Source organism: Ornithodoros turicata, chromosome 5 (genome assembly GCF_037126465.1).
Source record: "Ornithodoros turicata isolate Travis chromosome 5, ASM3712646v1, whole genome shotgun sequence".
Lineage (NCBI taxonomy): Eukaryota > Metazoa > Arthropoda > Arachnida > Ixodida > Argasidae > Ornithodoros > Ornithodoros turicata.
The window spans coordinates 22,501,399-22,529,022 of record NC_088205.1 but is presented as its reverse complement, the minus strand read 5'-3'; the positions used below and the strand labels follow the sequence as shown (position 1 = coordinate 22,529,022).

The following is a 27,624-nucleotide window of genomic DNA, read 5'->3' as shown; positions in this document are numbered from 1 at the left end:
GTACAGAAAGCTCGCTCGGTTATGGTTCCTGTATGTCTCTTACCGCGCGACGGAAAGCTTAGAGCTCCGTTGAAAAGAGATACAACGATGCAAGTTATGTTGTTGGTGCGTTGTCCTAACGTTCGCTCGTCAAACTGGGCCGGGCAAAGGGTACGAAAACGACTGGAGTTACAATAAACTGGAAGGAAGGCGGAACGAGGAATGTTGGGTGATGTCGCGTTGGGACTCCTTTATTATTCCGCCCGGACTTTGTGTTGTCTTGCCTTTTTTTTTTTTTTCCTTCGAAAAATTATGTCGCGCGGTTGCGAAGTACAGCTGCTGTGCGTGATATATTTCTTAGCGAAAGTGGGACACGCTGAAGGTGGCTTTCCGCAAATGTGAATTATGTATGGTAGGTGTGTTCTTCTATCCCGGGTGGTAAATTGCGCCGGTCAACGGGATTCCTGTTCTTTTGTTCTGTACATGAGAGGGGGCGACGAACGCGTTTCCTGGCCTTTGGTGAAAAGCAGTGAAGAATGCCAGTCCACGAGTCGTTGTAATCGTGTGACAGTGCTGCACATTACCTTACCACCCGGTTTCAAATCTTGGAACAAGAAAGCCCGCGAAGTTCAAAAGATCTCACGCGACAACGTGTCTGCGCGGTGCGATTGCGGGGCGCGTTGCTCACGTGTTTTGCTCCGAGGAAAACATCCACAAAAAGCATATCTTGTTGGTCAGGTGTTTCTCGAGGCATTCTAGAACTTGCCAATTCGCAGCTAGGCTCCGAAACCAATATTTTAAAAGTTATATAGCTAATTATTCTGATCTCATTAATTAATTAGGCACAATGAAAAAATACTGGTAAATAGAATACACGAGTGAGGAAAAACTTACACACACTGCAAAATGTAACATGACGTTTCGGTGCCTGTTCGGGCATCATCATCAGAAACGTCACATTACATTTTGTTTCATTGTTGCGTTAAGCCAGTATGTGTAAGTTTTCCCCCTTAATGTCCCCTGGCTTCTGGTCTATCTTCAGAATACACGAGTGCAAACAACATTCAGTAGTCTCTTTAAATGGCCGTCTTTCCTTAAAGTGTGCGGTGATGGTTAGTTGAGACATCTTGCACAACGGTAGCGATTATACATTCTATGTTTCGTCACTTTTCTTCCGCAGGGAGTTAAAATCAAAATGGACAACGACGGCAACATCATGATCAAGCGTGTGAGCAAGAGCAACGTCTACATCAAGGAAATCGCGGGTGAAAACAACAGCGTCTCCACAGAGATCATTCGAAGCAACGGACTCCTGGAGCTGGAGAAGCCAGTGAAGGTAGGCGACCTTCATTCACGTGTCCGTCATAATTGCTTATATCGTGGGGCTGTGAAACGGAGGACCTTCAACCTGAAATGTGTCTTTCACGATGTGAAAGACAGAAAATTGCTCAACAGACAACCTTCTCAACGCGTTCATGCAGACGTCTTCCAGCGGCGTTTATGTGATCCGTTCCCACAGTCTGCGGGAATTAAAAATGACATGTACGATACGTATCACTGTGTCTGCCTGTCGGACAGTGCAACAAAAACACAAGGTGCATGGAAAGTAACTGCAGAATGAGGTGACATGCCAACCTTCTTAATGTTTTGACTTAACCTTCTAGCGGTGCACGTCCTGTGGTCATAATGTGGTTCTTCGTCTTCAGGGACTGCATGTAATGAATGTTTCAGTTCTGTGTCACTTGCGTGTTTGCACCGCTTGCTGTCTTTTGCACAAAACCATCAATCTGTAAAGTGGGCTTTCGCGCAACATGACTCGGTTTCAGGTGAAGCAGGCTTTAGCGTGCCAGTGAAGGCAGGAAAACAAGTAAGAACACAGACGGTAAACGAAGACTGCTATGAAAGCTTCCAACATGCATACAGCAACGGCGTTCACTTATTTATAGACAACTTGCATAGCGCTTTTTGATTCTTCGAAGAGCAGTACGGCTGGAATGTCCCTGCAGTACGGTTGTTTGCAGTAGCTGGCTGTAGGGGTACTGAATGGCATGAGGACGACAAACAATGCATGATTCTGCAACAGGCTGTTCCTATGAGTTCGTCTCAGTTCAGTAGCTTGTACTAGTATTAAGTACACGACTCAAACGCGTGCTTCAGAAATTTTGAGGAGTCGTGTCGTGCAAAAAATGAGAGAAAAAAAATCATATGGTTACTTCTTTCAAAACAATACATGAAGTGATACAAGCCTTTTCGAACAAACTGATCACGTTCACCCTGGTACGCTTCGCTAGCGCAGTCTTGTATACAATACATTGCACTGCACGTGATTTTTAGTGTCCTTGCTCCTACTGAAAAATTCCGACAGTGTCCCACACGAACAATTAAGTCGCGCTTGAGCTGGACATTCAATTAAAATGTTTTTGCGCATACAGAAGTAGGCGCTCCTCGACGTTCTCGAACGGTTTGTTTAAATCATAGATAAGAAAATTCCAGCGAAGGTCGGTCTCAAGGAACGACCTTATTCACCAACCCCACCCTGATCTTTGTCTCAAGTAATTTGCATTGACAGTTAATTGCTGTGACTGTGCCACGCTGACGTACGCGGAACGGGATATTTCGTACTGCTCTGGTTTTTATTTTCCTCCTCGCTATCTTTGCTCAAGGCTAGATTGTGCAAAGACACAATGGCCATCTACAGGTTTTTTAGCGGAAGTCGTGTTCTTGTGCGGTTAGGCGGCGCCACCTTCCTGGCGCCGTTCGAGGGTGAGAAATGTCCTGTGGTGTAACGGCTACCCTAACTGATAGCAACATTGTTGCTAGCCGGACCGTAGATACATAAATTAAGTGCATGATCCTCGAATTAGTGTTGCCTGCGCAAGGTATTTCTGCCATGAAAATTGTCTAAGCGTAACGGGACACTTGTTGTTAGAGAAGGACATTTCTGAAACGATTCAATTAAGTGGAGGCGCAATAATATTTTTGTGATGGCGCCAAGCAGGACAATGTACTGAACGTGCGAACGCATAGGGGAAGACTAGTAGCTCAATATTACCACCAAAAAGTTCGGCTGGGATTATGAGCGATATTTCACTTCAATGGCGTTGTGGAATTCCATCTCCCACGTTTATATGAAAAGGCTTACCTCAGAAAGGGTCATCAAAGGCTATGCTTTGTACATGACCTGCGACCAGTGGCCATGCTGAGTGCAACTACTGAACTACATCAGTAACATCACTCAACCTTGGCGCGGTCCTAGCCCCTCAAAAGGGCCAATATATTAGTCAGCTTTAGTATAACGAACGCTGTAGCCTTTGCGTACGTAAGGGATGGCGTTGGTGGTTCTGCGCACGCACAAGACACAAGTGCGTTTCAGTATAGCGTACGCTGTCGCCTTTGCGTGCGTAAGGGATAGCGTTGGTGGTTCTGCGCACACACAAGACACAAGTGAGTTTTAGTATAGCGTACGCTGTCGCCTTTGCGTACGTAAGGGATAGCGTTGGTGGTTCTGCGCACGCACAAGACACAAGTGAATTGTAGTATAACGTACGCTGTCGCCTTTGCTTACGTAAGGGATGGCGTTGGTGGCTCTGCGTACACACAAGACACAAGTGAGTTTTAGTATAACGTACGCTGTCGCCTTTGCGTACGTAAGAGGTAGCGTGGTGGTTTTGTGCAATGTGCAAAGCCCTGCTTGTGTCTTGCGCTTGCGCAGAACCACCAACGCTATCCCTTACGTACGCAAAGGCGATAGCATACGATAATGAAACTCACTACAAGCAGAGCTTTGCGCATTGCTCAGAACCACTACGCTATCCCGTACGTATACACAAATGCGACAGCGTACGTTATACTGAAACTCACTATTATTATCACCGTGTGGTTGCTCATGGTGACTCTTCCAAACAAATTTTTATTCTCTGAAACATTAGAGAGCCAACCACGTTCTAGAAACGTCATTATATATTGACCTGATGATGGGGTTTCATGCAGCACGGAATATTCCTTTCCCCAGCCATGACCAGGTGATGATGATGATTCGGGTTTTTATGGCGCACGGACAACTATCCAGCCATGACCAGAAACCACTCAACTCACTATAGGCTTGGCCTTGCCTCTCCCCCACGCTATGATGCACATGTTCTCGCACATTCCATAGAGTCTGCAAGATACACGCGAAGGGGTAATACAGATAACCACCCGTAGCAAATCGGCTTATTACTGAGCCTGAATAAAAGGGGAACGCATGGAGATTACCCGCCACGAAGAGCTATGTGCTCAAAGGGTTACTGAGCTACACGGGAGAGGGCGCCACATTTTCGCCCTCTCTCTCTCTGCGTCTCTCTTTCTCTTTGCTTGTGTACACTCGTGATGGTCCAACTTGAAAAGCAGCTCCCCATCGTAGTACCCTATTGGCATAATTAAAAGCCCTCTTTAGTGGCGATCGGAAAACAGATCACGTAGGGGAGATTGAAATCTACTTCTTTCCGAGGGACCTTGGCGAGGTTTGATAACCCTTTCGCGACGATGCGTTATCTATAAAAGCAGATAAATCGTACGAATAATCCGATCGACGCTTCGCTGACTTCGGGGACTTCTTTACGTTTTCTCTTTCTTCTGAAGAAGAGTGGGACATATATATAGTCGGTAGGGGAATTCTTTCGGCTGACTGGCGATGATGTCGCAGTCAGTTTAAGTGATGCAGGTGCTGCATAACAGATGAGCACAGGTGTTGAGGATGACGTGCTAGTTTAGTGTACAAACACACGCAATATCAGAAGAAATATCCGTGGAACTGTGGTATAAAAAAAATCTGCTAGTTAATAACCGTTTTACAAGTTGTTCTCCTGTTGAGGATAAAGTATCACCTGCGGCGATGAAAGAACTACTCATTATCACCAAAAAAAGGTTGTTGTTGTTGCTGCTGCTGTTCAAATTGTCCTACTGTTGGAGAAGCAAAGTTCGAAGCGAAAGCAAGCAGAAGTGTTATACCAATTTATACCATGTTCACCCATTTAATGCCTCAGGCACTTGGGTATGTCACAATAAATAAATAAAGTAAAGTAAAGTGCGACTCGTAAAGTGCACTGTGAGCTGTACTTGCTACTATACTTTTCCATGACACACAGCTCAGACAGTTTGTCTCCGCGCCGGGGAGAGGATGAAGTTTAGAGAAATCACGTGGCAAAGTGTCTGTCCACTCACGAGACAGCTATAAGGGTGTATTCGTAGACGGGCATGGGTCCCAAGAGGAAACCAAGTGCGCCTCCCCTTGAAATGTTTCCTCTTTATTTGGGAGAGGATCCAACGAGGCCGCTCCACGGGCAATAGGGGAAGAGGGGAACTGGGGAGCTGCGCACACAGCTGACCTACTTGCATAGCGTATAAGACCGAAAGTTAGTGTGCACAATATTAGGGACACAATAGCAGGTGCCGCCACCACCGATAGCTGTACTGGGGAGGAGGAGGGAGAGACACTACGACCCTGTTTCGATAGGATGAGTCCTAATTATTTTCTATCTTCTCTATATCTGCAGCTGTTCGAGATGAAGAAATTTCAGCAGAACGTATCGAGGGAACTGAAGCGTGCTTACCCGGACCGCAGGCACCTGGAGGCGCAGTGCGTGAGCTGCGTCAGTTTCGTCAAAGACAATCACGACCTCCTTGACTGCCCCTGCTGGGTTATGGTCATCAATATCGTCGCCCTACATATGCTCAAGAACAAGCTGCCGCCGCCCAGTACGTAACCCAGGAAAAAAACAATTTTCAATTAATACTGTGTTGTTGATGTAATATACCAAACAAAGTCATGCCTTGTTCGCGTGACTCACCACGTGAATCTCTTCTCATGGGAGATGTTGATGTTGATGCTGGCGAAAAAAGGTGATAAAACAGACATAATGGGAGATAATGTGACAAATGCGCTTGTATTTTATGTATACACAATACGTATACCGTGTGCTAAGTATATAGGATGGTGATGTGATAAAGAAAAAATGGGGATGTGAGTTACGACAAAGTCGAACTGGCTACCCCAGTACGCGTACACACAGAAAGTACAAACAGATGAGAGAGTTAAATTGATGGAGTTCAACATGTAGTTCAAAAGTTTCGACCAAGTGAGTGTAACACGTCGGAATCGCTGAGGGCACACGTAGCACACATTCAGCGAGTCATAGAATGTCCATAAGCCCAGTTGTATATAGAAAATCTACAAGTGCCCTCAGCGCCTTGTCGGACGATGGATGACCTAACATTTTCGCGATGTCGAAGACTCGGAGGTCCACACGAGAGAGGCTGGCCTCTAATACCCTTCGAGCGCGATAAGTAGGAACATGTAGTTTATACATAGAGTCCTGTGTTTTCATATTTATTCTGGTGCAAAATTCTTGAGGCGTTTACTTGCGTCTATATTTTTTTGAAAATCAGTTTCCCTGCATAGCGCTTTAAGAGAAAAGAAGTAACCACTCGAATTGGGTTTCCTGGGGACGCGTTGCACAAAGTGCTATGCGACGTGTCTGTACAGATGACTTCACATGTTTTTAGTCAGCTTTGCTCCTGTTCACTGCCTTTCCATTCTAATAGTCAGTAACATCAGTTCCACAAAATTGTCCGATAAAATTCATGTTCGCTGCGTTAAAGTAAACAGGCTAGGCTGTACCAATAATATGCAGCAACATTTCAGGGCTTTTCTTTTCTCCGCAGACATGAAAACGCCCCATGCGCGACTGCCGTAAAAGTTACATTTGCATATTTACAGCGATTCAACATCCTACTAATGCCACCGACAATCCCTTTCTCTTATTTGCCTACTTCATATTCGAAGTCTAGGAATCGAAATCAAATACCCGTGACAGCGCAGAGCGACGAACGAATATCAAAGCAGTTTTACGAGCGCCGTCGCTGCAATTAAATCGGACTATACGAGTTGAGACAAGCGATAAATCAGCCCGTGGAAGCCAGTGGAAACCACAAAACACGTTTGATACGAAATCTGCTTATTAGATTCAGTTTCCGTCTCTCCGAGCATGAAGTTGAAGCGGTCAAGTACAGCTCACGAAAAAACGTGCTTTCCTTCTAGTTCGACGTTTTATTTGTTCGAGAGCGAACGTACAAACCCAGTCTCCGAGTGACCGAAGCCGGACAGGACGTGATATAAGGGGGCGATCCTCGAAACTGATTAAGGGTTCGAGATACTTGAAATACTTGAACAGGGGTGAAGAAGGGTTGACTCAATTACAAGCAGCGTCACGGAAAGGGTACACTCTATTAATCATTACTGACGTCACCGGTGCCGAAGACGTTGTGCTACAGCCCCTATTTGCTCCTCGGCCATTAAATTTTGTGTCGGTCCTTTCCCTTTTCTGTTTTTCTGCCCTTCATTGTTTCATACCCTCGGTGCCAGTTTATTAGCCTTCATAACTTGGTTACTGACCTGACTTACTGTCCCCTCGCCGTAGGCAAGGTAAACGCGACCAACCATTTATTTTCTGTGCCCCAACGGGTTCCCGAGCTATCATTTCGGTGATGCGTTTGCCCTAAAAAAGGGCAAGAAGAGGTATAAGTGTTCACCTCCTCCCCGTAAAGCATATTCGATTACGTCGCCACAAAGACGATATGCAGCCGAATCGCTATTAATAACGCGTATACGCCGCGCGATACGCCCACAGAATTAATGTTTACGATTCTGTGAGAAATTATGGGTACGCTGGAACAGAAGGCACCGCACTTCATAAGAAGGTTCAGCGAACGCATTTACATAACGTAATATGCCGCTAAGAGAGGTCCGGATACAACGAAGTTGGATACAGAGGCGATATTTAATAGCGTCGCGTCGCGTCTTTAGGAGGCATGTGATTGGTGGCACTTGTTGCGTCCCCTATAGACTGGCACATACGTTTCCAACGTTGCTTAAAGAAAATCCTCCCGCGATTTGTATTCCGCGGTGCTCCCTTTTGCGTCCTGTTGTTGTTGTTGTTGTTGGTTTTATAATAAACATTTCCTTTATATTTCCTTTAGGCTGTGTGGGCTACTGAACTTAAAGCCCCACAAGGTGACGTTTGAAATAAAGATTGATGTCACGCTTTTTCGGATACTTTCTGGAGTGCAAAGAAAAATTGTGTCCCTGTGGTAAACTGTTTCCTGCTGTGACACAACCGGTTACGGGTTCGTGTCGGTAGATTCCGACTACGGTGGATTAGATTCGAGATATTTTTTAAAGTAAAGAACATCAGGGTACCATCATTACTTCTAACTTCCGACAAATTCTACTACGCCCACGCTAACCCCTCCTGAAAATAAGAAGAAGAAATAGATAAATAAGGCGGAAAGCTAGTGACCGGCTGTGGTGTGTTCGGTGTTTCAATACAGTGCCTGGATGACATTAATTTAATGTTCGCAATTTCATTTTTTCTTAAAACCAACCAACCAACCAATGTCACGCACGCTATGTAATAGTTCTCACACAATAGTTTTTCTTTTACAAATCAATCAATCAATAGTTCTCACACTATATAGAGAACATCCGACACAAATATTATATGTGCCACACAAAAACAAAAGTAGCGGGGCACATCCTAGAAGAGAGCGGCGTTGAATCCGCTCGATACTTTCACCCTGATAGCACCGTCATTGAAACATTGTCTGCATGAACATATATTACAAACGATTTCTGCATGACCCAGTGAGACCAGACACACCTACTACTCGTACTATACACGACAGCTCCCGTTACTACATGAATCAACCCTATACACACGACGGCTGACAAACACCGCACCCACGAATTCCCCCCCCCCCTCCCCCGTGCTCTATCCAACCGAGATGGATATCTGTCGAGCAGTCACAGCGAGAATCGGCCGCTGCTCTCTTTGAGCTGTTCACGGGGTCACTCGTTTGACAGGGAAATGTCGAGTGCTTCTCGTTGCAAGGTTATTGCAATCTACACGCTGTATTTCACGTGGGAGACTGACCTGCGATTTGTAGGGTGCGAGTTGTTTGCTTTGCGCCCCCCACGTATTTTATGCTCATGTCGAAACTGCCCGACTTGAAGAGCTAGGCAAATATTCATTACGAATGTAGAGTGTCAGAAGGAGATAACGTTGTCTGTTGCGGGGTTCGACCTCGTTGATTCCATTGAGCCGCGATGTCGCCTGCGTCGCACGGATGTTAGATGCGATTGCGCTACTTTCGGCGCAACAATCGGCGGATTAAGTTAGCTTTCTTTGAAGCCGTATTCAAATTAGGCTTGGTGCATCGATGAGTTGGCCCTGCAACTAGGACGTGTTTACCTCCCAAGGTTTGTCCAGAGATACGAAGTCGGGTATTCTTCGTTTACCGAGAGTAGATAGTTGCATAGATCATAAGGTGTCTCAGGGACTGTCGCGACTTTTGTAATCGCCGGTGTTACCTGAATCCAGATAATATGGCATAAACGCGGGCAAGCCGGTGGATAACCTCCATTGTAGACAAGCCAGAGCATGGGCAACACGAAGAAACAACACACCAACACGGCCACAACGGTCAGCACTTTTGCTGGTTTTGAGCTCTTGTGATATGCTGTTTCTTCGTGTTGCCCATGCTCAGGTTTGTCTACCATGGAGTTTATCTGAACCCGGTCTCCGTGCTGAGGTTTTGGCGTCGAACAGATGTGTTGATGAGACTTTTTCTTATCGGATTTGGTGGTCTCTAAAACTCTGTGAACTTTTGGAATTAAGGCGTTCTGTAGTGGTTGCCAACATTTTGGTAAATGTTTGATAGCCGTATACCCAATATCATGCGCTGATAGTTATGTGGCTTTATAATCCCAGTTCCTATTATTTCTCCCTTTAAGTTAATGACATAGCAATACTCAAGTTTATAATTGACTGCATCAGTATTCGTTCCTTTCTATTTCGTTCAGATTTAACGTACACTCTTTCTCTTTCTCGTACACTACGAAATAATATTATATACTTCACCGATCCCCATCCCCATTTTTTCCTTTATCACATCACCATCACCATCACTTCACCGATACAACGTGTGCGTTGTAGAGGCCTGAGCAGATGACGCTGCAGGTTTCTATGCGTTCAAAATACGAACATACGCCTTCGTTTATCTGTACTATGGGATACTCTACAAATCACAGAAGCTACCGCAGGCACCGAAGGAACCGCAACTGCGCCTTTTGAGTCGTTCAGCTCTAACGCAAATGCTCTGATTTAAAGGTAACTTAGGATGATCGCAGGGAACGTGTGAAGGATGCATGTGTGACATTCATAAGTTCTTTCATCTGTTAATCTAAGTAATCATCTGTTCTTTCTCTGCAGTGGCGAAGAGACAGAGCGCTCCAAACCTGATGAGCATCTTCGACAGATCCAGGTTACCTCTCCCAGAGGAAGATCCTTACAGCCTTCCAGGATCTACGCCCAGGAACCAGTACACCCCGCCAAAGGAAGCAAAGCCTCCCAAGCTGCCTCCCAGAGACCTTCCCAGGGTTAATGTGCCCCGGGTAAGTTTATGACGTCAAGGACATACTACTTACGCTTTCATACATCGAGAGCAAGGACGATTCGCTGCAGGAAGCCCAGAGTGTCGCTCAACACGATAGTCGGGCTTAACATTTTGATGGACCGGCGCAATGAAATTGCAAATACAGGACGTGCGGGGAACGTAAAACATCTGTAACATGATAGTGGGCAGTCTGTCTTATGTGCTGTGCGGGCGTTTAGTTTCTTTTGTAGAGATGTAACCTATCAAGCAACATTGGTTTGAAATATTTGTGGAGTTGTTAGCATTTTTAGACTTAAATGTAGGACGCTAAGGACACACTCATGAGGCTTCTTCTGTAATTTATAGTTTTCATTCTCAATTTTCTTTTCCAATTTTATTTCCATTTTCATTTTTAATGTTTATATCGTATCTATTTTTTTAAGTTTTTTTTTTTTCAATTCAAAAATCAGTTTCATGTTGAGAAGAATCTTAGGCGCCACTAAAACTGTACGTCATGATCGCGGTCATGTTTGTTACATGGTTGTCCCAGTCGGGGAATGTCGAAACTGAGTTAGGTATGGTCAACACAATGATAAAAAGACAAAAACAATCAAAGCTAAAGCTAAAAATAAAACAGTGGACTGCATTACCTGATAAAATGCAGTCCACTGCATGAAAGCTTGTACGATATTGAACAGAGTAGTTTCAATGTTTTTTTTAAATCTTTTTATCACTGTAGTTGTCTCAGGTAACGAAATCAGCCTTGTCCCTTTGGGCGTATTGCGATGCTCTTGCTCGAAACGCATCTAAAACAGTGACAGATACACGACCTACTTCATCAAGATCACGGAAGATTCTAAAAACGAACTTGAGCCGAAAAATAAAAAAGGCAATGGGGAACACGTCAAAATGTATATTGAGTGCAACTTCTGCACCTTGGGACCAATTGTATGTTCAAATAGACATGACACAAGAAACACTGAAGACTTCAGTCTTCATCTAATGGGCCGCAGTTTTTCTCCCGTGCTATAGCTGCGACGGCTGAACCCATGCACGCTGCTGAACATAGTACAACGCTCCTCGTACCTTTTTGAGGTAGCCAGTCTCAATGTTAGCACGTCCTTCCGTGATGGATCACGTCTTTTTCAACTCGGACAAACGCGCTTGCATCACGGCTCGCGAAGTTCGATGTCTGAAAGATGTTCCATTCGAGGATTTAGACGTTCCCAGCAGTCTATTCATAGACACGTAGCTGTCGGATCCTGTTGGACGAGTCTGATTTGGAATGGCCGTTGTTTGGAGGTGGATAATCCTCATCAAAGGCAAGCCCTATAAACAAACGGTGTGGCAATGATCGAAGCTCGTGATGGCGCCGGACTGGCTGGTGCAAGCTCGCAAAGGCGGAAATGAAAACCAGCATGTGCCGCGGGACTCGCATACGATACTTGCACTGCGGAGATACACACTGTTAAGTTTTATAGGAAGAGCCCTTGTATATAGAGAGCCTTTGCAGATAATGTTGAAGGTGTGATATTAATCGCGAAGTCCGCCGACGAAAAACTCTCAGCCTTCCTATATGCCTTCATCACTGGTCTCTTCAGCATCGCGCCTGTGTTTTCTCCATTTCGCGAGCACGCGTGGTAATTTTACTGCCTGAAATCATTGCCTAACATTTAGTGTTTGTATCGCGCACGACCTTCAATGAAATCCTGTTTTAGTGAAACCGCGCATCGCTCTGATCAAGAACCATCAAAAGTGGTGGATTACAAAAGTTTCAAAACAACTATGTAGGATGTGAAAATGATCGGGGCATGTGAAATTACATGACGTCAGACAAGCTATGCAGATAAACAATCTTGGAAATGAGTGATGCCGAATCAAGTAGCGTAAATTGCACACAGCCCCTTGGTAAGATCGCTGCTGCTAAGTTTGGTAAAGCTGCGAGAACGCAGGCGCTCTGATGCAACAACTCCATGCTGATCTTGTCCGTATAGCTCGTAGCGCTATCAAGGGATTGGGCTGCGTGGCGCGACCATTGCGTGACACAGCCAGTACACTTCACCGGGTGTTGCAGTGAACTCTGTCGGATGGCAACTACTGCGAATGGGAGCCTTGCACTATGGCATCCAGCGCTAACCTTACCGCTCTTACCCTGTGCCCCCTAAAGATAGGCCTACAAGAGCGTATTGGTCATACTACAGGTCTTTGTCTTCATCGCGTTTTTAAACATGTCTTGTTCCCCATAGGGAGACACTGATACGGCGAGGAATCTCTTCCATAAAGGACATTTAGATTACCTTGGTGTAACTCTAAGTCTGAATCACGTAGACGAAAAAGCACGGATGCCTTCGACGCCCACTTCTTTACACTATGTGGGTCGGGTCAATTTAAGGGTGCACAGACAAAGGCGCTCGCTTCGCTCATTGTTTTCTTTTTTGCTCTTTGCATTGTTTCCAGCAGCGCCTTTATGAGGTGTAGAAATTCCTGGCGTTACGACATAGCTTTCCTTTTCTTTTTTTGCTTTGGAATTCTTCGATTGTTTCACCTGTGCTTTGTAAAGGACGTGATTCCTTAGGATTTACCGTAATGCTTTCTGCGGTAAATCGCAAGGCACAAACTTTATGCATCGTTATACACGAGGTTGCTGCTTTTCTGCAGCTGAGTCACCGCTGATGGCCAAAATGTGAGCGGCGTTCCTGCACCAGGGCGTTTTGCATTCGGCCTATACTGTCCTGCCAATTTGGTTGCCTTGTTGGCTTTCACGTTCCTTAAACACCATGACTGTGAAAAGTGTGATTGTAATACGTCCCGTCTTTTTCATTATTAGTCTTTATTAGTTTCTGAGGCATTCTTTGTAATTACAGCCCGACTATGAAGACCACAGGGCAGATTCCAACAGCCGTTCTAGTTCTTCCAGTAACCGCAAAAAAACTCAAGGGTATTATGGTGAGTTACTCAATTTCTGTCTTGGATTGGTTATATCCCTGCGTCGTATCTTACGACGTTTCGAGAAACAAGCCGAACATTTTTGGTGAGCTTGTAACTTTGACAGGCTCGAGTAACAAAGTAATTTAAATGGACACAACAACGACAGCGTGAACATACTGGCTTGCAGTTAACACTTGCGTGATGCGACGAGGAATATAATTGGCATTTCATGACGATTCGCGCCCTCTGGAGCATCCTTTCGGAACGGAACCTTTGGTATAACCTCAGTTCATTCGTCTCATGCACTCGATCTCGTACCTTCATATCGCTGGGCGGACACACACCAGCTCCTGAGACCCGCTCCCGTTGCAGGAGTGGCTAGATATGCAGTTATTGATGTGAAGACGCTTTGAGCATTCATTATAAAACTTTAAAGGTATCCTGACTTGGAGCATGTCGAGGAGGAAAGTCCATGCGTACCGTTTCTGCAATGACCTTTCTAACTTCTCAGCCACGTACAGAATCAATTGGGCAGCTCTGCCCGGCACAGCGGGGAGCGCCCTGTAATGGCGCAATAAAGTGGTCGTAGGTAAACGCAAGAAATCTTGCATTAAGGCACCGCGGCGCAGCTGGCGCCGACAGCTCTGATGACCGAGTGGGTCTCACCGTCAAACCAACCGCCACGCGAAGGGGATGCTCGCTGTTAAACTGTCATTACGTAAGTTTTAAGTCTTGGAGTACAGTCACCTCGATCTGTAATGCTTTCTTACACCACGTGAACCTTTCACTTCGGCAACCGTACGACGGGAGACGATGTTGTATAGTCAGTTCTGCGGCGGCAGCCTCTTTTTAGCGCTATTTAAATGGGGGAAAGGGTTTTAAGGAAGCGGATTTTGGAGGCCTGGCAAGACGTATATTGACACTTTGGGGTAAGCCCTATGCGGTGACCCTTAAATGGAGTATTGAGAATATCTCTTCCAAAGTTAATCCGGGTGATCTCCCATGCACTTTAAAACAGCGCAAAAAGGCGAACAAAGACCGGAAGTAAACTTTAACGCGGGTGTTAGGTTTCGTCGTTCTCCCTCAGCGAAGCACTTCAAACGGAAGCTTAATTTATTTTCCCTACTTCGAATGGCGGCTGCATGAGTGAATTTTTAGCCGTATCCTCCGTCAACGCGCCTGCTGCTGTTGGCTTCATCACGACAAGCGTACCAACGGTATTAATAGGTATAGTTGGAATAGATTTACATGTAAGGTGTGTCAGGCTCTGGCGACATGCCGCGTATATGTGCCGCGGAGTAGGACTGCGGACAATTTCGACCACCTGGGGTTCTTTTGACGTGCGCCGGAAATCTCCGACACACGGTGCTGGAAGCAGTCTACCAGCATTGCACCAACGGTAGTATTTTGCTTATATGATACGGGTTCTAGGAATGCCTAATCGAGATATGAATGTAGGTAAAAACGCGGAGGAGTTCATTCTCTAAGACAACATCCGTGGGATGACAGCAGAATGAAAGTCAAAGGAAGCTCTCGCTCTCCCTCTTTTTCGAAAGAAGTCGTAGGTGTCCTCTCACTGGCAGACGACTTTTAAAAGGTCGAGACACTCGCAGGGTGCATGTATCTCTGCGGCATTGAAGTACCGCTGAAGGGAACTTCCGTATCTCCCCACGCACACGCGGTAATTACTTCGTAGAGCCACTACAGTTGTCAAGGCCGCCAACGTAACGGATACATTATGGTTACGATTGATTACAAGACGTGGCAAAGGCAGTTAAGTTTTACGTAAACGCTCAGGGTCTTCGGAAAGGAATAGATATATATTCTTCATTTCGTTGCAAACCCACGTCGTCAATGCGGTTGCACAATGGAGTTCAAACTCCGTTGTGCCGTTTACTGCCTTTGGGTCATGATTCAGACATATGCCGGCACAGTTCCCTTAGAAGTCGGCCCAGGACGCACATTCCCCAAGGCCGTTAGTGGTGACATTGCCCTCCTCTGTCTGGGCGACAACGGCGGCCCTTCACCACCTCCTTCACCACCACCACCACCACCTTCCGATCATGAGTCCCATTGACGTCACAGGTTTCAAGATGTCTCTCCCCCGTGAAGATAATGATGATGACGATGATTATGGGAACAAGAAAAGTTTGCAACGCGACAGGGTCGAACTGGTGCCCCAGTACCCCTACACTGGATTAACTAATCAAAATTTAAAAAGTATGAAAGGAAGAAGAAATGAAAGAAGCAGGAGGAAAAGAAGGAGAGAGGTACTGAGTACAAGATGTGCGGTCCTGCATTTCGTGTAATAGTACGGTACGTACCTGCAGTAGGAGCGCTACACCGCAGAACACTAGTTCAATGCGAAGAAACCTACGGTAGCGGAACTTGATAAATCGGAAATTGAGCTAGAGGCAACTTTCCACCTTCTGCACGATACTTCGTCGAACGCGGAAAACGCGCATGTGGCCCAAAAGAGGAATGAAATGGGGAAAAGAAAAAGAAAATACGCGATTTCGAACTTAGCGGCCAGCGCACGTGCCTCAATCGAAACAGAAATAGACTTCGATTTGGGTCATTTGCGGCATCTTGAATCAAGGCCACGGACGGTAAAATCACGGGGCAAATCCACGTCATGTACTAACCAAGCGTGAAGCCACAATGCAGCGGAAGTCAATCGGCGGCCTTCGAACCTAAACTGTCTCGCTCATTTATTCCTGATCCTGACTTTGCCGATCTCCCTGCCGGGCTCTTAATAGCGGTTGTTAGTGACGCCCCCTATCCTTTCGTCGTAAATCTGGACAATAGCATCGGATGCAAAGCTCTACTTAAGTTATGTCTAAGGATACGGTAGCCGTCGGTAGCGGCATCAACGATTACTGTGACGTTCCAAGGGTAGAAGGCGGCACCTGTCGGCCATAATGAGCTCTGTCACATGACATAGAAAGTTTCTCTTTTCGACAGCTACGCCGTATTTATTGGCTTACTAGAACTGTGTTTTGTATTTTTTTTTTTTTTTGCTTTGCTTCCGTGAACGATGAGTACGTAACAAAGTGAAACACCCTAATCATCCTCATTGAAATAAAACGTTGTTGTTGTTGTTTGAACAAAGTGTTTTTCACTGCTAGCTGACGATGACGACTTGGGTTTTATGGCGAAAGAGGAATACGTGTCATGATGCGCCAGAGTGTGGTGAATGTGCGCGTGAACTAGTCTCAACTTAAAATGAATGGTGTAGCAGGTAAAGGTACAGATAAAACTAAAAGAGAAAGAGAAACTAAAGTATGCGTGAGTTAGGCTTCTTCGTTGTATCTAAAATCAAACCAGTTACAAATAGTTAAATTGTCAAACATTAAACACGTAACCAGTCCCAAAAATTATCAGTGCCTCTAAAAATCTAAGGCACCGTGTCGAATTACTATAGGACATGCACACAGCAATGAGACTGGGCGAAGAGGTAAAAGGTGCTTATAAAACATAAACCAACGGCGTTCCCAGAGCTTTTCCTTTCGGTAGTACTTGGCCTTACTGAGCACGCTGAGGTCACAAGTGCGCTACTATGGTTCCTTCGGGACGCTGGACTCTCGGGCACTTCGTGATGTCTCCCTGCAGTGCTTGCCTGAAGAGCGACTACTCCAGCAGCAGTCTTCCGTTTTTTAGGGGATAGCAAACCTGACTTCATGGCGAAACTTCCCCTTTTTTATTTTTTTGCCATTCAACATACCCCCTCCCGAATGACGTTCCGTTGACGCTGATCATCATACTGTGGAAGCCCTATGAGGATATATGCAATTCAGAGTTGCTCCCCCCAGTGCGTACATTGAGGCGGTCCCTGTCCGCGGAGCAACAATGCCATCCACTGCCAGCCACTTAACTTTTGGCAGCAAGGGTGCTACAAATGTAGCGCGGCTACTTGTGGACTGCACATTAATGTCATACATAACAATCACCAAAACTAGATACATGTCGCCAGTTACGCTTTAAATGGACGTTGGAATGTCTACTACGGGTTAGTATAATTGGTGGAGAATAATAAAAAGAAGCGCATGGTAAAAAGAAGAAAAAAAGATGTTGCGCTTGTTTTCCTGAAGCTGCTGCACTTTATTCACTGTAATTTCGTGCTAACACTGCGTCTTCTAATAAATCGCTATCTTAATACAACCTGGCACTTCATTCACTGCTGCCTGTATATGAACTATGTTCAATTTTGCGCTGGTATGTGTTTTCAATCTAGTGACTCGTCTTATTCCCTTAGTATCACGATCTGGTGTTAATTACTTACCCGTATTCTGGGAACCTAGTTGGGTAACATGTTAAATAACCTTCTTTCTTTAGATGACCCTTACTACTGCGGACTTAAAGCCCGAGTTCCAAACTTCGGGAAGCGTGGCCAGGAACCCGTTCCACATCCCGTGCCCCACCCCATATTCCGCAATCACAGCCAGGCCTACCTGAGCCTGTTCAAGACTCCCGACCGCTCCATCTACGACTCGGGATATGGAAGCTGTTCAACTGTCACTAACAGTAAGTAAATGACTTGCTATACGAAAACTCCCGTTCACTTGCATCGCAAAAGTTTCGCTAGCGTGGATTGGATACTTCAAAGAAAACCTTTTCCCGTGTGCAAGTATTTAAATTCTCACACATTCGCTATGTCATTGAGCCTATGGTGTTTCGTCGCGGTTTGTCCTGGTTCAATCCCAAAGCGAGCGGACTACTTTCTAAGCGACGCTTCTGGTTCTGACTGTCTGTGTCAGTTTTAGATGGTACCCCTTCTGCTCTGTTACGCGAATATCCCTCGACCAGGAAGTGTGGTGATTCCTTTCTTTTTCGTAATAGTTTAGATGATAAAAATAACAGTCGCAATGTAGAGCTGAAGAGCGAATAGATAGATATCGAAGAGGAAAAGTGAAGACGTACAGGTCGCGCCAGTGCGACCACGGCAAGATGATAGGCTTAATAATTTTCCTAACCCTTTTCTGCTGCCTGCGAAGGCCCCCATTCTTTCTTATACCTACCCCCCCCCTCTCTCTCCGAGTTGAGCTGAGTAATAAGAAAAGGGAAAAAATAGGTGAAATAAGCACTCATTACGAGAGCCGGCTACTCGAGATCACTTAGGAAAATAAAAATGGCTAACTACAATAAGAACAATTGGTGACAAAGACACTCAGTCGCTCAGACCCTCCCTCTCTCTCTCTCTCTCTCTTTCGCATTCTCGAGTGCACCTCCAATCTCCCTGTCGGCAATTTGAAAGAGAGAGTAGAAAAATCTTTGTTTATTTACAAAAGTTTGGAGGTGGGTTACGCCCAATGACGGCAATTTCATTCACAGACACTCAAATGCATACAGGATCAAGCGACGAAGAGTACTCCAAAATCTATGGCCGAATCCGTCCCCAGCAAACGTCGCCAAGCTACCAGCTAGCCCGCGAAGTCTACGTCGGCGAGTGGGAGTGACCTCACTGCCTCAGCTAACCTCACTCCAATGCCAATCTACACGTCACATCCGCTGGCGAAAAACTCTCAGAGGACTTCTGTTGGCGTCGCAAGATCAGTGCGACGGTTGTGTATGAACCAATTTTTGTGAGTGGAACAATGTAAGACTCGTGTGGAATGAATACTTACCGAGAGCGAGACAAGAAACGGACATTTTGCTCTAATACTCGTCCGCATGAGTGAGTCAGGAGGCAGCTTTGGAAGAGGACGCAACGTTTGCAGGAAACATTTTGTGCCGCGAACTCGAAATGATTTCTCCGAACGTGTGACTGGAAGTACGAGTATGTCATAACAGGCTGTGCCATTCCTGTGCCTTAGTTTGAATGTGCGCGATTTTGGGGCGGTGCCTTTTCCCGTGTCCTTTTTTGTCAAGTGTGCCTACAAAGTGTTTTTCTTTGTTTCTGCTCATGGTTGGAGACTTTACAATCGTATTGAGGAGTCGATCTTTCCTTTCAAGATTGCTTTGCTTCGTTCAATGTGGTCCTTCGTTCAATTACAAGTCATACTTTATAGGGACAATTATCCCCGTAAAAAAGTCCTTAAAGAAACAACAGTGCCGGTAGTGTTTAGAGGTAGTGTTGGATATTCTTCTCACATATTCTCACTTTTCTGCATGTTAATGATTTATGACCGTGAGTTTATGACTGTTATTTCAATTGTTCTTTCTGGTATATAAAACCCTCACACGAATAAATCGCTACGGACTGTCTGTTTGAGCGTAAGGAGCCTTGTATTGACTTGTATTGTCGACTCTAGGAGATGAGCCACAAAAGATTGCCCATTGCCTTTTAGGAAAGCTGATATCTCCCGCCTTTAAATGACTTTATATAAGGAAGCCGCGCGAAAAGGCTTATATGTACGAAGCAAAGGAAACTTAAAGGAACTGTACTTTCAGCGTGCGGTGCTCTTTACTCGTTCTGATATCGATGCTGATTGTTTACTTGGAACAGGTAGTAATTTATGAACCTGTATAGGATGTACACGCCAGCCCTTGAAATATGTTTTTACGAGCTCATGTAACTGTTACCGTGATTGTTTTCATGGTGATCTACTCGTCCTTGTGTACACTCCTTTTTATGATGATACTTAATCACCGCTTGATACTCTTGCTGCTTAACTACTTTCTCGTTTTTTTCTCTGCACTATCCTGCTCTACATGTATACTCGTCTATTTTAAGGTCTAAACCATACGAATGAGACTGGCATTCAGACGTTATTAAGCGTCGAAACGAATTTCGTTGTAAGAATCTGAGGAGCATTATTTGTGGTTCCGTGTCCTGTTGAACCCCAGTCGGCGAACACTGTGACTTTTAAATCTGTTTTTGTTCCGTTGAAGCCCAATGTTGATATGTTGTTACGTCTCTTATTTAAGACTACAATGACGCCTAGCGCGTTGTTACTGTTAATAGGACGGTTCGCCGACAGTTTTCGTATTGTGCCGAAGTGTGTAAAAATGCGGTTTTTGCGACAATAAAAGCAACTTCTCTTCGTTGAATCTGTTTGAAAGCGAGCATGTACTCCGTATTTTCCGGATGGTCACGGATGGAAAAATACGTAACACTCTACATATTTTTGGCTCAGTTACGGCAAGGGGCGAACAGCCTATCATCATCGTCATCATCATCATCTATACATACGTATTAATGTGTGTAAATGTTAAGGGAAGAATCTCGGCACGAAAGCCGCCTATATTTCGAACAGCGACTGTTGTTCTTCTGGGCACCGTCCTCATCATTGGTATGGTATGCTATTAAAATGGTTCAGGATGACGTGCTAAAGGGTTCATGACTATTATGGAGTCAACAGCATATGCCCATAAACCCATAACTCTTTGACTGATCATCCTTCCATTCCATTCAAGTTCCATGCCAATGATGAGGACTTTGCAGAGGAGAACCGTCTCTCTTTTCAAATATCGCCTATACTCTCGTCCTGTGGCTCTTCTTCCCGCATTACTTTCCTTACCGGTTCGCTGGATTTTCTACCCTTCTGTGTATGTGTAAGTGTTCTGCTCATTCACTTTTCAAATTTTCCTTTTTACGATTGGTACGCCCATTTCTTTACACTAAGAGGGATGACACCCAATATGGCGCTGAAGAAGTCACCAAGGCATAACGCGACCCCGGCCAGTAGTCCATATAGTCTGCAACGCCGCGTTTGACCGTGCCGCCATCTGACGGAAGGAGCTGAAGTACAGGTATAGCCGAATACACACAGTCACACACACACACAAACATAAATGGGATGATGATGTGGTTCGTCATTTTCCGCCGTTATGGCGGTACACTGCCCCATTGCGCCCATAGAAATGTTAAGGAAGCGACGGTTTTTTTTAATTTCCACGATTTATCCGCAGAGAAACGGGCCACACACACACACATACATTGGATGGGGATGGGGTGGGCGATTTACCACCGAGATACGGGCCAAGTGGCAGTGTCGATATAAAATTTTTGTGCATAATAGGTCCTCTAACATCTACTTTAGCTTCCCGACACTGTTTTTATTTGTTTTATCAACATTACGAACCCCAAAGTATATCTTGGCGAACCCTGTTACTACTCAAGATAATTATAAAAATTCGTGGCTTTACAGCGCGAGACCACTATATGATCATGAGCGACGCCACAGTGGTCGGTTTCGGGATTCATTATGCCCACCGGCACACCGCAATTAACTTTCGTCGCGGAAGACGGCGTGTCAAAGCAGCTTGTACCGTGCCACCAATCTGCTGCCGTTCACGGCCGGGTTCGAACCCGCAACCCTGGGATCAGTAGGTGAACCGTAATTGAAGAGATAATTAATGCGGTTTAGAAAATTATTCATCTTGTAGTTACATATTCTCTTCGAAAAGACGTCCGCATGGCCACATAATTCAGCTGCAATAACGACATCTTGGCTTCTAAAGCGTAAAAAAATCTGCAGAGATTCTTTTCATCATTTTTTCAAGATGCCATTCGTGCAGGCGGGTTACTCGTCCGGGCGGACGCACAGTCTAACTACTGACTTTATTGTCCTAAACTATTGTCCTTGTTGAACACTCTGAGAAGCCAAAGTTGTTTCAGATATAAATTGCAAATTTTGCTATGCAAATGAGCCGAAACCACAACTTCGTACTATACTCGAGCGCAGGCTCCAATTCTGCTATCTCGCATTCCCAAGAAAACATCCAATTAATAAGTTAATAAATGAATTTTAGCTAATTAGTCGTCCGTTTTTGCATTCCGTGCTAGCGCCACGAAGCAACTGTGGCTACGAGCGGCGTGCCGATGTAAACAGATGGAGCGAGGACAGCAGGAAGAACAGGGGGGGTTAGTATGCGTCCTGGGGCGCGTCCAGTAGTTGGATACGCTGTCCTACAGGATGTTCGCCTGGACGCACAACCCGCCTGCCAAAATGGCATCAGCGCTGCTCGCACAATTTTTTTGTTAAAAATCTGTAACGAATAAGAAAACACCCTGTATCGTATATAGTGTATAGGAGGTAAAGTGTTGGTGCCACCCATTAGGCCCGATACATATTGTTTAATATTCCATGATCTAATCAGCGATCGGAACCGTTTTTTTTTTTTCGGTCCAGTTCGGGTTCGGGTTCAGGCATATTGGTTCGGTTCGGGTTTAGCTCCGCTGAACCGAAATTATCAGTTTGAACCGGTTCAGGTATATCGGTTCGGTTCAGGTTCGGCTCCGGGAGAAACGAAAAAAAAAAACGCGGTCAGCGGTCGGGACACTTACAGGGATTGGAACCGTTACCTTTTTGGGTCCTGGTTTAACCGGTTCATCGGCAGTAATTTTGCTACATGAAAGCGAGCTTAGCCTCACCGCACACGGTTGTAAGAGGAAGGTGTGAGATAACCGTTTCAGGAAGCGTCTACTGCTGCCTCGCCACGACCACTTGCTGCACAAGACGAAGGGTTGTTAGGGAAACGCACGAAGTTTTGCATAGTTTCGGTTTCACTGCCTCTTCGTTGCACAAGATGGTCAGGGCATCCGAAGGGAGTAGCAGGGCTCTGATATTTTATTGTATTGCGAGTGCTGGAAACCTTTTGGCAGAACCCGGTCAGGGCCCTCATTTGTTCCGGCAAAAAACTGGCGATACAGTCACAAACTTTTACTCTCGTCTGGCATCGTACAAGAATAAGTAATCGAAAAAAAAAAAAGGTCGGTCGATAGTACAATTGGGTATTTCACCTCTGAACCCATTCCCGAACCGGTAACCGTATCAAATTTTTTGGATTCAGTTCCGGTTCGGTTCAGGACAAGCAAAAAAATTGTTCGGGTTTGGTTCGGTTCGGATTCGATGGAAAATAACGGTGTTTTCCGATTTTCCTTTCGGGTTCAGTTCCGGTTCCGATCCCTGGATCTAATACAGCTACCCACCCTTTGAAAAATGAGAAGCGTGTGGTGTTTAAAACTAAGCTACACTTCAAATACTAGAATTAAAGTAAAACATTGAAAGTTTTTGAATGTTCGCTTAAATGTCGAGACACCAGAGTTGCTGCAGGATCTGCGCGGGGACAGAGCCAGAATTTGCCTGCACTCCATGTTTAAATGCAGGACGGTACTTCTATCCAGGGTGTTCGAGTCCCTTATAGAAAGGGAAATGTCTATTTTTCAGTTACAATAAATGGCGATATATTGTAGTTCAAGTGGGGCAGATTATGGCCGCGTTTGGCAACCTCCTGAGGCATTGTCCTCCTTACTTTTGACTACTGAACGTTTTAATTACGAAAGGCAGAAGTTTGACACAATGAGAACATCTGTTCCTTGCTGTTGGAGGGCATCAATAATCAATTTGATTTATATCTATAAATACCTATTCTCGTAAATAGGAAGTATGCAAAGTGTCGTTGCCGTATTCACTTTTTTTTAGGAAGTATTTCCTGGGTCTGCAAGATCCATGTCAGCTGCATACGCGCATGACGCTTGATTTTCAACCAGGAAAGTTGTCGAGGGGTTCCGCTCGCTCCTCCTGAATTGACCGCAACTGACACTATGGACAGCATGACAACTTGCCGCAGGTTGAGATACGACAGCGACCATACAACAAATGTACCAGGGAAAAGGTGTTTCCTTTAGAATGTTCCACTTTGCCGTAAAAAAAAAAAAAAAAACTGGTTCCGTGCAGCACGAGGGAGGAAAGAGCCACCGTCGCAACCTTTTCATGAGAGGTAATAAATGGTCAAGACAAGACCGAAAGCCGAATTTGGTATCAATTTCGGCTGCAAATATACGTTACGAAAGGTACATTCCATACCGGACGAGAAACTCGATTCAGAGGGCAATATAGCTCCTGCTTCTCTCTTGATTTTTTCCTTGCACGCGCTCCGCTTCGTCCCCCTGTAGGCTTTTATTTTGTGAAGAGCGCGGCATACGTGTAAGAAACGGAGCTGATAATGGGGTTGATGGGTCAGTGCATTATTCGGCAGCTGTAAACTTGGCATAGGACTTCCATCGAGACCCATATTTTCCACCGCGAAATTGCGCGTTCCGTGCAAACGGATGCGAGTACTACGCAACAGACAGCGTATGTGGTTGAGAGGCAGTGTGAGTGTCAGTGGTGTAGCCAGACCCCCAAGGTAGGGGGGGCTCGATACGAATACCAGCCGCAGTTCCGACCCCCCTCCCCCCGCGCTGATACTGGGTGTGCCTCCACAAACATACTTGGGCATACTGCAAGATAGGAGATGCAACTCTAGCATAATTGACTTGAACGTTCACAATGTGATTACGTTTAGGCTGTCATGAGGCCGTGTTACCAGATTCCAGAATGGAAGTATTTTTAAAGGCTCATACTTAGAAAATCATTTAAAAATGTAGATAGACGCCAGGAACTGCAAGAACTTTCGCGATCGTCACATTGGTCCCCCCCCCATCCCCCTCCCCGCCCATATAGCATTTTCTCCTCGGATTTGCACGGTTTGCGTGGGTCGGCCCGTGGCAGCTAGGGGGGGCTCGAGCCCCCCCGTGGCTACGCCACTGAGTGTTGCGTGAAGCAGTCCTCAGACGCTTTCAGACATATCATCATATGTCGGCACGGTTCCCTTAGAAGCCGACCCAGGACGCTCTTTCCCCCAGGGCGTCAGCCGTGGCGTTGCCCACCTCTGTGATGTCGACGACGGCGAGCCCTTTCACCATCACCACCACCACCAGTCAGTTTCGGAATCAGATTTTCGTGGCCACATAAAATGTTGAGAACAGAAAGGCGCTGATCTAGAGTGTGCGGGGGTCCGGATGTTCGGAGTCCTGACCCACACTCTTAATTCCTGTCTTGTTTAACCATAGGTACTGCATGCTTTCCAAGGCTGGACCCCGCCTCCCTCCTCAAAACAACCCTGGATCCTTCCCTGAGAACAGGTACAAGGTACTGTTGTCGCATGAACAGCAGTTTTATAGTAGAGGTACAATCATACCTGGGTAAATTACTTCTACAATGTAATCAAATTACATTACTCATTACTTCAGCTAGAATTTAATTAAATTACGTTACTCATTACTGCAATTGATATGTAATGAAATTACATTACAATTACTGCGAAAAAGTAATGACATTACAAAGTCATTACTGCCGGCGGGCTCAATCGTAACGATGTTGAGGATGTCGAAATTCATTGTGGGCGTTGGATTTCTTTTAACTCGCCAGTCGCCAACTCTCTTTCTGCCTACACTCTTAAACCCGTACCTTTTATTGTAACTTTTAGAAACATGTAACTTCTGTATAGACGTAGATTTCGAGATTTCTTATAGGTTACACCACTGTAACGTATATTTAGAAGTTAAAAGCGACCAAAGTCATGTCTTTACAACACGAATAGAAGTTACATCTCGGAAAAAACAAAAACATCTTGTTGTAACTTATAAATGTACCCTCTACTCCGACACTGTAACTTCTAAGCGAAATCTCCAACGATAATCTCTTTGTTAGTTTCTTATCGTTTGTTTTCCTTTTGTTTTTCAGCATAATGCCGCGTTTCAGCCTCCCATTCGAGACGACAGTTGCGAATCTACGCTGTTATTTTTTATCTGTTTCAGCGTCACCTATACGTCAACTACATGTTATCAATGCTGTATGAACACAGATTATAAGTTCGCAGTCTGAAATACAGATAGTATGTTTCTTTTTAAAGGGTGGAAAACAATTGTCAATGCCGCAACCACCAAGATTTCCGATTTCGCTGCGTAGCCGAGCCTGGTCTAGGTCTATCCACACTGAGAGCGGTTTCCTTGAAACGCTTAACGCTCGTCGTCCGTCCGTTAACAAGTGTAATCTGTTTTAATCAGTGGTTTTCCTCGCGTTTATCATAGTATCGTCAGGAACACCGGAAAAGCTAGATGTCGCTAGCAAACAAGTATATTTTCGGTGTTCTGAGGGGAAAGTGTAGTGAGTGCGAAGATTGCAAAGAATATATAACCGAAAACGAACGTCACCACCGCAGCCCTAATTCACACACTTCATACACTGGGTAAGTGTACATTTTGTGCTAGGTACGTGCGTTATTTTGATAGCAAGAGCTCTTAGCGCATGTTTGTTGTGATTATGGCAAGCGTTTTGCGGCCCTGCATATGAACGCCACTTACGCTTGCTACTTTTCTGCTCTTACTTGGTCGCCAAGTCAATACACCGGCGTGCATTTTGCGAGCTGCGGATATATGCATCGAGATATATAATTCGCAGCTTCCTACTTGTTGTATTCTTACGATATTCTAAGACTCAATCGCGGAGTGAACGCCTTCCCGCATTTATGCTGATTTGTACCTTGTGCTTTGTACGGATTTGAATGGTTCCGTAAATGTTACTCTCATTGCCCAAACTTTTGTTCCCAGGATCCCACATGCAGGTTCACATACCGTCACCAGCGCAATGGAGTACCTCACAAACTCGTCCCAGAGCGCCTCCAACGCTGATAACGCAGTAATGTAGTGTCTCCTGCGTTACTGTACACTCATATCCCTCAAGGTTGTGTGCGTTTTATGTAATACTGTATTGCCATTTGCGCTCGCCTCTGCAACACGAATGTGGAATAAATTTTTTTCTGCTGCAATTCTCCATTTCGTTGGGTGTGTTCAGCTTAGCAAACATAGGTCAGTTGTTTTGACTCGCTAGCTTCCTCGCACTTTTATGCATTGCTTCTCACTTAGAAGATAGTTCTTTTTTCCACATACATGGTAAAGCGACCATGGTTTCTCCTCACATCAGAATCGCACTTGTGCACAATGTGTCACCTCTCGACAGACTTCTGTTTTTGTAATATACATATGTTCAAGATCTCCTTTTCTGCTGGTTCATTTTGGTACCTTGGTGTGTTCTGTAAATGTCTGTCGATATCCCACGCACAGGGTGTTTGTTTTTATTCGCATCACACCAGCGCTCATTTGACAGATGGGTTATGTTAATTTTCGCAAATTAACCCATCCGTAGTTACAAACATTTCCGACATTTCCTGACGCATGTGTTTGTAACTACGGATCGACTAATTAGCAAAAATTCACATACCCCACCTGCCAAATGAGCGCTACTCTGTTGCGAATAAAAATGAACATCATGTATAAAAAGCTGCACGTTGGCGTAACCTTTACGGGCAGGTGCTGGGTTGAAGGCCGTAACCTCTAATTAGTGGGTTTCCTTGTAACTTTTATAAAAGGGGTCGCTAAGAGGGTACCTGGTAGCTTCTGAAATAGAGGGTAAAATATTGCGATTTTTTACCCTTTACTAAAGGGTACGGAGTTAAGAGTGTAGTTCCAACACAGAACAC

At 45.2% G+C, this 27,624-nt stretch overlaps 1 protein-coding gene and 1 long non-coding RNA gene across 6 annotated transcripts in view; one reads left to right on the top strand and one right to left on the bottom strand.

Annotated features, from left to right (window-relative positions):
* LOC135394224 (uncharacterized) overlaps positions 1 to 20,367 on the top strand; it is a 247,129-nt gene extending 226,762 nt beyond the window's left edge. For 3 of the 4 annotated variants that reach the window (XM_064624844.1, XM_064624840.1, XM_064624841.1), the window contains exons 5-10: positions 1,160 to 1,315; positions 5,514 to 5,715; positions 10,287 to 10,468; positions 13,314 to 13,395; positions 17,713 to 17,901; positions 18,709 to 20,367. In XM_064624844.1, coding sequence (XP_064480914.1) covers positions 1,160 to 1,315; positions 5,514 to 5,715; positions 10,287 to 10,468; positions 13,314 to 13,395; positions 17,713 to 17,901; positions 18,709 to 18,833 — 936 coding nt within the window. In that variant the 3' untranslated portion in view covers positions 18,834 to 20,367. The remainder of the gene's footprint in view (positions 1 to 1,159; positions 1,316 to 5,513; positions 5,716 to 10,286; positions 10,469 to 13,313; positions 13,396 to 17,712; positions 17,902 to 18,708) is intronic. The other variant, XM_064624843.1, reaches the window with a different exon arrangement.
* LOC135394226 (uncharacterized) overlaps positions 1 to 27,624 on the bottom strand; it is a 225,320-nt gene that overhangs the window by 143,840 nt on the left and 53,856 nt on the right. The gene's annotated exons all lie outside the window — the stretch shown is intronic.